Source organism: Anabrus simplex, chromosome 2 (assembly GCF_040414725.1).
Source record: "Anabrus simplex isolate iqAnaSimp1 chromosome 2, ASM4041472v1, whole genome shotgun sequence".
NCBI lineage: Eukaryota > Metazoa > Arthropoda > Insecta > Orthoptera > Tettigoniidae > Anabrus > Anabrus simplex.
The window spans coordinates 170,332,559-170,346,553 of record NC_090266.1 but is presented as its reverse complement, the minus strand read 5'-3'; the positions used below and the strand labels follow the sequence as shown (position 1 = coordinate 170,346,553).

The following is a 13,995-nucleotide window of genomic DNA, read 5'->3' as shown; positions in this document are numbered from 1 at the left end:
ATATTTTTGTTGGATTTCAGCTAAGGGTGGCCTATATCTGGATACTCTGGATGAGCAGAGGTTAAAGAAGATCCGCGATTTGGAAAGTTATGAACGTCCGCAGAAACAAGAAGTTGAACCAGAGGCACAGAGACCTGTTTTCATTACACCTCTGAATAGGTGGGTATAGTTTGTTTGTATCCACTAATAGGCTCTCAGTATTCCAACAAGGAGCTAATTGTATAGTTCTTCTGGGCGCCATTCATAATTAAGCCAGGGAGAAGACAAATCCTAAATACTTTTGTAGTATTTGACCTGCATGAAATAGGTTTAATTCAGCCATTACAGTGTATGATTTGCCTTAATTCTTCATTGTTCAGAAGTGAATAATAGTGAGACGGTCTGAAACTTTTGTAATTCAGTTATTATTAAGAAATATTCTCCATTATATTCTTGTAGCCAAGTACTTTTGCTTATAATGTTTGATATTTGTAAGAAGACTGTGAAAATATATTTCTTTGCTGTAGATTTATGCAGTTTTTAAAGATTGCTTGGTGTATTTCAGTTTGGAGAATCTCAAAGAAGGTGACCATGCACACCTTGAATGCCGTGTGGAGCCAATTAATGACCCCAACTTGAAAATAGAGTGGTTTGTAAATGGTGTGGCCATAAAAACAGGCCATCGTTTCAGAACTACTCATGATTTTGGTTATGTGGCTCTTGATGTCCTTTATGCATACCCAGAAGATTCAGGAACTTACATGTGCAAGGCAACGAATTTAGTGGGAGAAGCTGGAAATACATGTACCATCAGTGTTGGAGGTAATTGTTTGCTACTTACGTGTTTAATATTATAGCATAATTCAAGAATTTTGTCAGCTTGTCAGTTGTGGTGTCGAACCCATATGGATAGGTATGAAAGTTAAACATATTGTTTGTGGTGACATTTGACTAGTTTTGAGAAACTGTCTCACTGGATAAAGTGATGTTCTTTACCTTCTCTTTTCATTCTGCGAAATCATGCTGAAGGTGTACCTCTTCATAGTATGTTGTGTTGGGTAGCAGTACCATGAGCTGCCATCCTTAAGGCCGGTCTCCACTGATTAAGATTTAACAACAATATATTAAATGTAAAAAGTGTTAAATGTTGACTGGTGACACCATCTTCATGTTAAATGTTAATTACTGTTTCATTTAATATTTGTGTCCACACTTAATAAACATGTTAAACTTGACTTCGTTTGTTTATATACAGGTAACTCATCATATCAATTTGTGGTAATACATTTAGGCAGTGTCTAGTATTTTCAAACTAGGACACTGGACTCAGATGAAGAGGATTTGGCCTTTGTTATTGCCTCTTTTGCTTCTAGTTATGATTTAGAAATGCAGTTTTATTAAGCACATTTCCTCCCCTCATCCTGCTCATTGCTTCAAAAGCAAACCACTTTGAAGTATAAACTCCGTCCGCTCCCGCCCCCGACTTCCGACTTTTCTGAACCTTTTGCAATTCTCGATTGTACTGGGAGCGGAGGGATGCTAGTTATTTTTCGATGCACTTGCGGGAACAACTATAGAAAATTTCGAGTTCCTGGAAACTGTCGTCTTTCTTCTTTTTATCTCTGGATTCCTTTGATGAGACATTCCACAAACAAGGCCTTTCTATTATATCATTAATTAAGTCCAGAGTAATCTCCCCTGCTCCACTCCATTTCGTACTATAAATTTTAGTATAGTGCAGAGAGAACGACACACGTGCACGTACTGTATTTGTAGCTTATAACAAAGAGAATGAGTGTTGCGGAGTATTATAACTATAATACTACTTCATGAGAAGCACGTCGTTTGCAACGGTTAGGCACGGAATTTGCTGAAGCTGTGCCGACATCTCACGAACAACAAATTGACTTGGAGCAGAAAACTCGCCAACATGTTAAAAGTGTTAACCTCAACATTCTGAGTTAACAAGCAAAGTCAATTGGAAGACACAATGGCAATATACATGTCAATTGTAACATGTTAAATTTTAACATGTTGGTGTTAAATATTAATCAGTGGAGACCGGTCTTTAGAGGGCCTGGTTCGATTCCCAGTATTGCCAAAATTTAAAAATGGGAGGAAGCCTGGCATGTGTATACGAAGGGTTCATGGAGCTCGCCTCCAGTGGGGATGTGCCTGACAAGAGCTGCTCCACTTTGAGGAATATGAGGATACGAGTTTATTTTCTTTTAATGTTGACCATCATTTGAATTCTTCGTAACCTCAAAAGAAATGGTTTGTTTAATTGATATCTAGTTATGTAGCCATCTGAAGTGTGGAGGTATGCTGTTTTAATTTGCTTTTCAACTATTAACAAATTTTGATCAAAGTCACCACGGAGTCATATAAAATCCAAGTTATCACAAAACAGATTATCGGTCAACTTCTCCCCAATGACCACCGGAGTTATTATCAATAATTCCCTATCCCTTATGGGCAGCAGTTAACAAAGACCACAACTTTTATTACTAGAGATCAGTAGTCATACTCTACAAGAAAAACCAGTATCTTATTTTCATTGGTTTCAGAATTATTGAAGTTTGAAATCTCAGATTGGTCAACTTCACCCCATTTGACGGTATACACCACATATTTCATACTTTGTGGTTGAATACAGGGTTAATCTAGCCTGTAACAGTCCAGAATACTATATTTGTAGATTTTATTAGATCTGGCAAATTTTTTATAAATTCTTTTTTGTTTTGTCATCTTCTCATAAACTGTTCCAAAATAGGACACATCATCAATTTGTTTGACTTGTATTTTGTATTTAACTTAAAACAAGCATGTATTTCAGTTTAATTTTTTTGGGCACAACCCGTTTTTAAGAGCCATAAAATTCTATATCAAAGACGATCAGTTACACTACTATCTATGTAACTTCATTAAGACACAACATTGAAACATCCCTCAATATGAACTGAGATAAACATTTTCTTAGAAGTGTTTAAATTTCAATAATGTTTAAGAATATTTGCTAATTTTTTTTTAACTTCTAGCTCGTCGCAGCATCTATCTGGAATCTCAGCATCCTGAAGGTTTGCAAAAAATACAGGAACTGGAATCTCAAGGCCGTCCTGGGCGGTTGGAAGTCGAAGAACCCATTCCAACTCCTCCTCGCTTTGTTACCGAGCTTAGAGTAAGTACCGATCATTAATGCAGGCTGTCAATTTTAAATTTCATGAATAGTTTGAATTGTCAGATTTTCACTTAAAAAAAGAAAGGAATATATTTTCAGTCTTATTCTCTGCCAAACTCATTGAATATAGATCGTGAACACTATTTAACATTTCTAATTGCTGATCTGTTAGGAAGACAAGAGTACTTGGGTGACATCATTGAGTGCTTTAAGTGATGATTGAGTTATGAATTTTTAAACAATTCCTTTTAGTTTTTGGTAATTTCTGTTTAATTTGGTTGATCATAACTTAACTTTCATGTGTTCCATCCATTAAAACTGAATCAGTATGTTTCACTTTATAATATATTCTCAAACTAGCTAGTGAAAGTTGTATTTTGAACCACGTGTATTGTTCATCTAATCTATGAATTGGTACTTGTGTGTGTCTCTCATTTTGGAAAGACTGAATCTTAAAATCAGGTTTCTTCAAATGTATACATTTCAGATATATAAAAGAGAAAATACATTTACAAGAAGAGATGTACGGTACATATTAAGGATTAAAAATAATATCAGTTGTTTTTGTTGGATATAGTCAATGTCATATGTTATTCATCTCTGTTTTGCAGGGAACAACTGAATTAATTGAAGGACAGACTGCTCATTTTGAAGCTCAGGTTGAACCTCTGCACGATCCCAATCTTCGTATTGAGTTCTACCATAATGGAAAGCCTTTACCATCTGCCTCTCGGTTCCACATCACCTTTGACTTTGGCTATCTAGCTTTAGATATTGGACATGTTGTACCAGAGGATGCTGGTGAATACACAGCCAAAGCAATTAATAACCTTGGACAGTGCACCTCATCAATCAGTGTCCGAGTTCAAGGTAGCTACCTGATCTTGAATTTTAATACTTGATATATATGCGTTCATTGGATTGTAAATATCATTAAGACTGGTTATGAATTAATTTCTAAGTTTACATTAGTCAAAGATCCTTCATTCATGTAATCTTTCAATGAAAACATACATTTTATTGAAGTAGTTGTATGTAAGTGTCATACATACTTTAACATCACTGTTTGTTTCTGTAGCTAAGAGCAGTATAATATTGGACTCTCAGCGACCAGAAGCAGCAGAGAAGATCCGGCAGTTAGAGGATCAGGCACCATTTCAGCGTCCTGAAATTCCTGAACCAACAAGACAACGCCCAGTCTTTACTCAGCCTCTTCAGAATATTGATGCTATTGCTGAGGGTCAAACTGCACACTTTGAGTGCCGCCTTATTCCTGTTGGAGATCCAACACTAAAAGTGGAATGGTTTAGAAATGAGAAACCTCTTGAAACAAGTAAGCACTATATTACTCTCCACAAAGTTTGTATGATTCCAGATTATATAATTTCCTTTTTAGTAAACTCTCTTCCATGTAGTGTTCTTGTTCCTTTAATACCTTCAATTTAAAAAATCATCTGGTTTATTTTGTAATCGTCCTGAGTGATACAGGTCTTAGTGATTGGTAGACAGCTTGTAGGAGCCTCACATTTGGTGATGAGCTGAATATTGTAACATATATTCTTTGTTACTTATCCTTTCTTGGAACTTAACTAAAGGGAACTTCATAGATGGCCAATTTTCTTAATTCAGGATGCCTAATTTCTCTGAGTGAGTAACATTATTTTATATCAAATATCACAATAGACTTATGATACACATTAAAGTGCAATTTAGCATACATCTGTAAAGAATGAAGCACACATTTCTGGATGACTGAATTAGACATTTAAAAAATTATTTTAAAAATCTGAGTGTAAAATTTCATTCACTCAAGCTGTATCTTCAGTTTCTATTTTATTGCTACATTGAAAAATATGTTGTAATTCTAAATAGCACTTCATTTTCTGAAATTTAACATCAGTCAACTAGTACAATAGAAGCCCAGTATAACGTGGTTGTTGGGGGGCCATGCTTGTAGTGATGTGTGTGTATTTGTGTCCTGTGTCTGGTTTACATTTCAGTGTTGCAATCATTTTGTGAGGAAAGCATTTTACAAAACCTAATTTTGGAAATTTATTTTCAGGTTCTCGTATTACTAAAACTCATGATTTTGGTTACGTTGCTCTTGATATGACCCATGTCCGTGGAGATGATGATGGTGTTTACATGTGCCGTGCATCGAATGCACTAGGAGAGGCAGTCACCACTGCATCTATGAAAGTCAGAAGTAAGTTTTTAATCCACTTCCCATTACTAAGACGTGATTTCTAATCATTTCTTTCTGTCCTAATATGTTGTTTCTTTTTAAAAAAAATTTAAATTTCTTTTTTAGATTTCACATGCAACAATTAAGCAAAAAGCACAAAGCACAAAGCACAACCGCTTGTTTTGTCTTGAGCATAACACACACATATATATGATTCATTCTGTAATTTTGTATCTTTTTCTCTTTGTAGCTAAGGCAAGCATTCAACTGGAGACTCAACATCCTGAGGGAATGAGGAAGATACAGCAACTGGAGGAAGGGCGTGCACCAGCTAGGCCAGATTTACCTGAGCGAGAATTTGAGAAACCGATCTTCACACAAGTACTCACTGGTCCATCAGAATTGTGGGAGGGACAGAGTGCTCATTTTGAGTGTAGAGTAGTACCAGTTGGTGACCCAAGCCTTCGATTTGAATGGTTCGTTAATGGTATGGAGCTTAAAATGGGTGAGTGTTATCCTTAGTTCATTTCATTTTTCTAAAAGTTGCTGCTTCTGCAGTATTGTAAACTTAAAGCAGTAATGTTTGGCAAAATGTGAAATTACTCCCTTAAACTATCATCATCATCATCATTATTGAACAGTTCCAGTTTCCTGGGTACTGTTAATGAGCCTCTTCCACTTCTTCCTGTCCATATACAACTTGTCATGGAGAACATCATCCACTGCCTATCCTCTGGTAACTAGATCAACCTTGATCATGTCCATCCATCAGGTTTTAGGTCTTCCTGCAGGTCTTTTTCCCACCACCTGTCTTTCCAAATTTATTCTGGCTGTTGTTGTAGGCTCCATCCTCATCACATGCCCATACCACCGTAGTCTGGATGTGCCGCCGATTCGGTCTAATAGGGGTGTCTTTGTTCCGGCTTCTTTCCTCACCTCTTCATTTCTTAACTTGTCCATCTTGGTCTTCTGGATGATGGATCTAAGAAATTTCATCTCTAATGCTTGCAGTCTTGATGAATCTTTTGTTGTGAGGGTGCACGCTTCAAAACCATCGGTCAATATTGGTATGAAATAGCTGTTAAATGTTATCAGTTTGGCTGGTTTTGGAATAATGTCGTCCCATAAAAGTGTTCTTACTTGTTGGTAGAATTCTGATCCCTTTTGCACTCTGTAATTTCCTTTCCAAATTATCACTGGAGATTACACTTCCAAGGTAAGGAAAATTATCCACACACTCTAGCTGGTGGTCTCCTAGTGTTACACTTGCTGGACACCCTTCTCTGTTGACTGCCATCACCACTGTCTTGGTCTCGCTGATGTTGAGGTTTTATTCCTGGAACTAGGATTTCCAAACGTTGAGTCTGGTGTGTACTTCCTCTTCTGTTTCACCCCAAATCATGATATCATCAGCAAAGGCCACTGCATTCAGTTCATCTAAATTTTCCTTGACGTTCTTCATTATATTGTCCATAACAGTGATGAACAGTAGTGGGGACAGTGCACTTCCTTGCTGAACTCCACTCTTAGTCTCAAACCATGATGATCGATCTTCCCCACTTTGTACACAGCTAGTACAATCTTTGTACAACATCATAATTTTCCTTACCAGTCCTTCAGGCACATTTCTTTTCCTCAGACACTCCCAGATCTTATATCTTATAACACTTTTGTATGCCTTTTCTATATCCAGCAATACACTGACCAGGTTCTTGCCTTTCTCAAAATACTTTTCCATCAGCATGCAGGTGCTGAAAATTAGATCCATTGTTGATCTGTTACTTCTGAATCCATATTATTCCTCCTCTAATTGTGGTTCAGTGATGGTTCTCAATCTCCTTTCTATGATCTTCTCTAGAATTTTTAGCCCATGAGACAGCAGGGTTATTCCTCCATAGTTGGTGGGTTTCTGTCTGCTGCCTTTGTTAAACAGGGGAATTATAACACCCTTGGTCTAATCTGCAGGTATTTTGTTGTCTGTCCATACGGCATTTAGTACTCTGTGCAGCCATTATATACCCTGGATGCCTGCTGCCTTTATCATGTCCACATTCACGTCATCTGCACCTGAAGATTTTCCTTTAGGCATAGATTTTAAGGCTGTCTCTGTTTCTGTCCAGGTGATGGGAGGTTCTTCATTGTAGGCTTGGATTTCCGGTTCTGTATTTTGTTTTTTGAACTGGTCTATTCAGCAGGTGGTAGACATGGTCCTTCAGGGCTTCTCTCACGTCACTTTCTGTCCTAACCAGATTTCCGTTTTCATCTTCAAGTGCCTTTATGGTATTCATTAGTTTCCTTTTACCTGTGATAACACTGTACAGTACTTTCTTATTGCCTCTGCTGTTCTCCTCTAGTTTCTGAGTGAATATATTCCATGCCTTGGTCTTTTCTTCTGTAACTGTTCTTTTAACGTCTAGTTTCTTGTTTTGGTATAATTGTTTGAGGTTTCTGATCTTTGCCTCGTCTCTAGTAAGAACCGGTTTATTTTTCTCCCGATCCCCTTCTTTCCACAAGAGATTTCTTTCCCTGATTGCTGCTCTCACTCTTTCATTCCACCAAGGTGTTTCCTTCTCCCTTATTTTCATTCTTGTCTTTCCACAAACTTCAGTTTCTTCCTTAACCAATGTGTCCCTTATTCTGCTCCATTCTGCCTCTCCATTTTTCCTTTCATCTCTTGGTAACAGGGTTTTTATCCAGTTTTTTGCCTATTCAAGATAAATTTCATGTTTCCTGCATGGTATATTTTCCATTACTGCTGTTAGAAGAATCAAAACGATTTCAAAGTAATGGCAACACTGCACCAAGAAGTCGATCGCATCAACCAAAGAGAACAAGCAGAATGACAAGAAGCAGTACTGGGGGGGGGGGGGGGGTGATAGTGGGAGAGGTTTTCCGTGGTAGGTACCAAAACAAAAAAAGAACATATTACCATTCGATAGTTTTAGACAAACAACTGTATTGGAACAGTAAAATTATGGCAGAATACACACTGATTAACATAGGAGCAAAATAGGTCCGAAACAAACCCTGGACATAAATCACCAAACCATTTTCTTTTGTATTTCCCTTAAGACGAAAGTTAACAATTCACGAATAAGAAAGAGGTAAAAAGGAACTACTACGCAGGACTTTGTTACAGTTTTCAAATACACTAATGTTCCATACACGATCATCTCAGATGATATTCTTTTTAGAGAAATAATTATAAAACTTTTGAAAGAGCAACTTTCTTTTTATGATGATAATAATAATAATTGGAATAGTATGTTTTTGCACACTACACACAGAAGGACAATAGGTCCAAGAGAGATCCTGGACATGAATCAGCAAAGCGATACCCCAGCTTCCCTTAACAGGAAGAAAGTAATAGGAAACTACCGCACAGGATTGTTTACAATTTTACAAAAGCATTTCATACATCATGATCTCAGGATAATATTCGCTGTAGATTTCACCTATACAAAGGAACTACTACACAGGATTTAGTTACAAAAAAAAAAAGAAAAAAAAAAGGAATTCATACATAATCATCTCAGATGATTTTCTTCCTAGGGAAATAGACATAAAACTTTTGAAAAATCAACTGTCCTTTTTCTACGATGATTATAATATTTGGCCACAATTACAAATCAAAGACCTCCAGGGCGTTTTTACAAAAACCTAATGATCCTAGTGAAAGAGAAAGGGGAGGGAAAGGAGGAGGATCAAAACAACAAGGACATGAAAGGAAGAGATAAAAAACAAAGGAATTCTGAGTGCGCGATACTGGAGAAAGCTCATCCACCAGTTAGTGTCCAAATTTCAAAGCTTGAGAAAATTCTGTTGGCGATGTCCACCCTCAGTCCACATCAATTAATTTGCAGAACGTAATTAAAAGGTAATTTTGATAAGTAGAAAGTAGTAAGAATTTACGCGAGGAACCAAGGCCTTTGAAAATCAAGAGTGTATTAACACCCAACACGCCTGAATGGCTAAATTAAAGTTTTCCCACAATTTGCATGTGAAGTGTTTTAGCTCACCCAAGTCCGACGATGTAAAGTTTACCAGCTGGACGGGAATGGAAACCGCATCGCACGGTAAGCCGAGCGAGGTCAGTGGCCCCTACACACACACACGCGCGCACTCTCTCTCTCTCTCTCTCTCTCTCTCTCTCTCTCTCTCTCTCTCTCTCCACGTAGATGCCAGTCTGCCTAAGACGGACGAGGCAGTCCAATATATACACACCCGGAAGCGAAGACCAGTCTATTCTAGAAGGTTTAAGTGACGTGGCAGATGACATAGGTGGTGTTAAGCAGACACAGGACGACTGTCAGTATGTTGAGAGTTGCAGGAGCGGAAAGGCGGGTGAGCACAAAGTAAGGTTAATCCAATTAGAGGTATAGATGACAAAACCAGATAATAATAATACCGAGCTCGATAGCTGCAGTCGCTTAAGTGCGGCCAGTATCCAGTATTTGGGAGATAGTAGGTTCGAACCCCACTGTCGGCAGCCCTGAAAATGGTTTTCCGTGGTTTCCCATTTTCACACCAGACAAATGCTGGGGCTGTACCTTAATTAAGGCCACGGCCGCTTCCTTCCCACTCCCAGCCCTTCCCTGTCTCATCGTCGCCATAAGACCTATCTGTGTCAGCGCGACGTAAAGCAACTAGAAAAAAAAAACATAACAATAATAATAATAATAATAATAATAATAATAATAATAATAACAATAATAATAATAATAATAATAATAATAATGAGCATATAGTCCAGTAGAAACGTAGATATTGCAGAGTATATGAAGACGTAGATGCGATGATATTTCCAGAAGCTTGTAGAAACGTAGATCGATGGGTTATGGCAGGAGCACGTTACAGTCCCAATCTGTGCATTTATATCTCCTATAATGATTACTCTCTCTTTACTAATAACTTTTTCCAGATCATCAAGAAACTGGTTCTTATCCTCTTGACAACATCCAGTTTGAGGTGCATACACCTGTACCAAAGTTAGTTTTTCTTTCCCTAAATGCACAGTCACCTTTATTATTCTCTCACTAACGTGCTGAATGTCAGCGACTCCTTCTAGATCTTTACTCTTGATGAAGCCAACACCATTCCTCATTTCTTTGTCATTTCCATGCCAATACAGTGTATACTGTTTTCTTAATTTCTTCATTCCTCTCCCTCTCCATTTAGTTTCACTCAGCCCCAGTATCATTAATTTCCTCTTAACATTTTCCTGTGAGACCGAGTAAGTTGATGGCCCCAATCCGTGTTAGTCTCCTCCAGGATTTTTACATTTTTGCAGGATCCTGTCTATCATCAGGCCATAAACCATCATCCCAGACATGAGTCTGCTCATGCTGGCGTCTTAATTTAGTTAATAAATGCGTTCCGAGGCTCTTATGTGTTTTGAAAGCAACTATATATAAGCTCTTTTACTGGCTTCTTAGGCCTAACATAATTGAGGTTTTTCTTTTGGGGTTTGCTCCCTTAGCCTTTGAGGATCCCTCCTCATACCACAAGGCAGTGGCTTCCATCTGTACTACCCCCAGAGGAATGGGTTGCCTCCTCCGCCAGCTCCACCGTACCGAATCATATTCTCCGCTTTTGCTGCCGTTGAGGTCTTCACTCATTACCCTGAGCTGGGACCCTTTACTAGATGTCACACACCGGATCAGCGTGCTCTGGGACTCACATAGGCAGGGGCGCCACTCCCTGGGCAGGGCTGCCTCTAAGAGGGTTCCTACCTGTTACCTACTAATAAGCAGTATAATATTAAAGTAAGGACGTCTCATCCCCCTGACTATAATTAATGGAGTAATACAAAAACCTCATGCGTATTTTATTTATAAGAATACAAATCACTGCAGAAACAGTTTTAAAATTTAGCACTAAATCCATATCAGACCTGGTTCATTGCTTGAAGTATGGCTATGGTTATTTACGTAGAAACAGACTTATCATGAGACATGCTGCTAGGGAAAGTGTGAATTTCAGATTTCCCTCTCCTTAATTTCTTGTAGGGTGATAGGTTATGTGTATAAAAGTCTGGTATAACTGTTGTAGTAGATATTTTTGCTATTTGATAATATAATATAAAGAAGAAGAAGAACCTCGATAATTCAAAAATGGTTAATTCAAAATCCTGCCTAATTCGAAGAAGCTCTAGTTCCCAGAAATATGAGATACAGTTTTGCATGTTATTAAAATTGTTTAATTCAAAATACGGATAATTCGTAATTCGAACTACAATCGGCCCAATTACCGAAATTCAGACTTTTAATTCAAAACTGCCTTTACATTTTAAAACAATAGTATGTTACAGAGTAATTTCAGCTCGAAATTTATCTGCGTTATAATAGAACACGTGTTCCGGAACGTGGAGGGGTAGCTCTCCTCACTTGCACTCACTTCGGTGGGTCTACAGTGCGCTTCATGCTTGCTAAGTTGAATGAAATCGGAATTCTTTTGTATTCAACCTTTTAAGGAACGATGTAATATCACGCAACAGGCAGTGTGCGGAAAAACAGAGTTCGCGAACACTGGCGATGCCGACAGTTGACGAAAAACGTGGCTCATATAATAAATTCGTAGGCACCGAACAATATGCCATTGCCGATGAAACTGCATTGCTTTATTTTAATGCGAGCCCAAATGGTCTTATGGTTTTAAAGGAGAAAGTTCCAGCTGGGGAATTGTACAAGAGTGGGGGATGGGGGTCATTGTAGTGCATTGCAATGCACATGGAAACGAGAAATTTTATCCCCTCGTCATAGGAAAGTTCGATAAGCCACAATGTTTTAAGGGCGTCGGGCACTTTCCATGCCAGTACAAAGCATCTAAAAATGCAAACAGTACAGAAATCCAAAAAATAATGCATTTGCACAGGGGAACCAGCATAATTTATCCTCGTCTTTGAATTGTGTGAATTTTTTTCTTTCGTTGCGTGAGGTTATGTTTTTCAGTGATTTATCCAATCCTTTAGTTTTACCTGTTCACATTCAACCTGAATGATACTTCCTCTTTGCATATGCAATTCTACGATCTATTCCTAATAAATAATCTGAACATTGTAAATGCACCTTGTTGGATACATTTCGGAAATAGTGTTTTCCATGGCATTTGAAAGGTTTAAACTGTGAATCAAGGTGATTGCATGTATTAATGGGTCTTAGAATACTTTGTGATGTGGCAAGTGTTTATATGTCTGAAGTACGAGAGAAATGCCATGGCAGGAAATTGTACAAGGATAGAGTCATAGGAAACTTTGATTTTAAGGGCATCGGGTACTTTCTGTGTAAATACAAGGCATCTGGAATGCATACAGTATAGTAATCCAATGAATAAAGCACTTGCACATGGGAGCCAGCATAGATTTTTCCTCGTCTTTGAATCGTGCTTTTTTCCTTTCTTTCTTTCTTTCTTTCTTTCTTTCTTTCTTTCTTTCTTTCTTTCGTTGCGTGAGGTTATGTTTGCCAGTGAGATATTCAAGTGCATTACTTGAATACTGTAAATGCACCTTCTTGGATACATTTTGGAAACAGTTCTTTTTTTTCATGGCATTTGAAAGGTATAAACTGTGAATCAAGGTTAACTGCATGCAGTAACGGGCCTTAGAATATTTTGTAATGTGGCAAGGGTTGGTACTTCTGAATTGCAAATTGGCGGTTAATTCGAAATCACGTAATTCGAGTCCGATTTTTGAGTCCCAACGACTTTGAATTAACAACGTTTTACTGTAAATGGCCAGTTAGCATGAATCTAAGATTTTGATATAAAAATACATTTGTTGTTTTTTTCTCCCCATTTTGAACCATTCTTACTGCTTGATAACTGAGAATCTTAGCTTTTGATTAATATTGAATTATGGTCTTTTGTTGTATTCAGTAATTTTAAGGATAACATTGACATTTTTTAAAGTTGTTTACTCCTTTAATGAATAAACATGATCATTTTAATTTTTTAAAAATCTGCCTGTAAGAGGTGATTTGTCATTCCAGTTTCTTACTATAAAAATAAATTGATGTATTATTGAAATAATCAGCTGTAGAGGCATAATAGTTTCTCATTTTCTTGTAAACAAGAAGAATATGTGAAATGACAGCGGAGATATTTAAAAAAAAGAACAAGAACACGGTGCTACAGCGCTGATGGGCTTGGGCCTACCAAACAGCCACTGTTTAACTGCTCTGTTCAATAACCTGCAGATTATGAGGTGATGTTTGGTCAGCACAATGAATCTTCTCTGCCATTATACTCGGATAATTACAAGTACTTAAAAAAAAATCCTTCAGTGTATTACTTGGTAAATCAGTGAATTTTGTTAACTTGTTAGAACAAATTGATTTTGTTGCTGTTCTGCTTCCATGAATTGTATACTATGATAATATGGAATTGAAAAACTAACTGCCTTATTACAATTTTAATTTGATCATGTACAGATATTGTTGAAACTGTTCTTTATTTACATTGCTTTCTACTTTTGTTTCCAGGTTCTCGTTTCCATGTCACTCATGATTTTGGTTTTGTTACTCTGGACATTAACTCTGTAATTACGGAAGATTCTGGAGTCTATATGTGTAAAGCAATCAACCAGGCTGGGGAAGCTGTTTCCTCTATATCATTGAAAGTTAAATGTAAGTAAAGAGATGATATTTTTATTCAAAGA

General features: G+C 37.4%; 1 protein-coding gene across 1 annotated transcript in view; it reads left to right on the top strand.

The window, feature by feature from the left end:
• Positions 1–13,995, top strand: part of sls (sallimus) — a 281,400-nt gene that overhangs the window by 160,660 nt on the left and 106,745 nt on the right. Inside the window, exons 34-41 of the mRNA XM_068226121.1 lie at positions 21–159; positions 545–801; positions 3,018–3,157; positions 3,769–4,027; positions 4,236–4,490; positions 5,220–5,363; positions 5,593–5,847; positions 13,820–13,963. Of these exons, the coding sequence (XP_068082222.1) occupies positions 21–159; positions 545–801; positions 3,018–3,157; positions 3,769–4,027; positions 4,236–4,490; positions 5,220–5,363; positions 5,593–5,847; positions 13,820–13,963 (1,593 nt within the window). The remainder of the gene's footprint in view (positions 1–20; positions 160–544; positions 802–3,017; positions 3,158–3,768; positions 4,028–4,235; positions 4,491–5,219; positions 5,364–5,592; positions 5,848–13,819; positions 13,964–13,995) is intronic.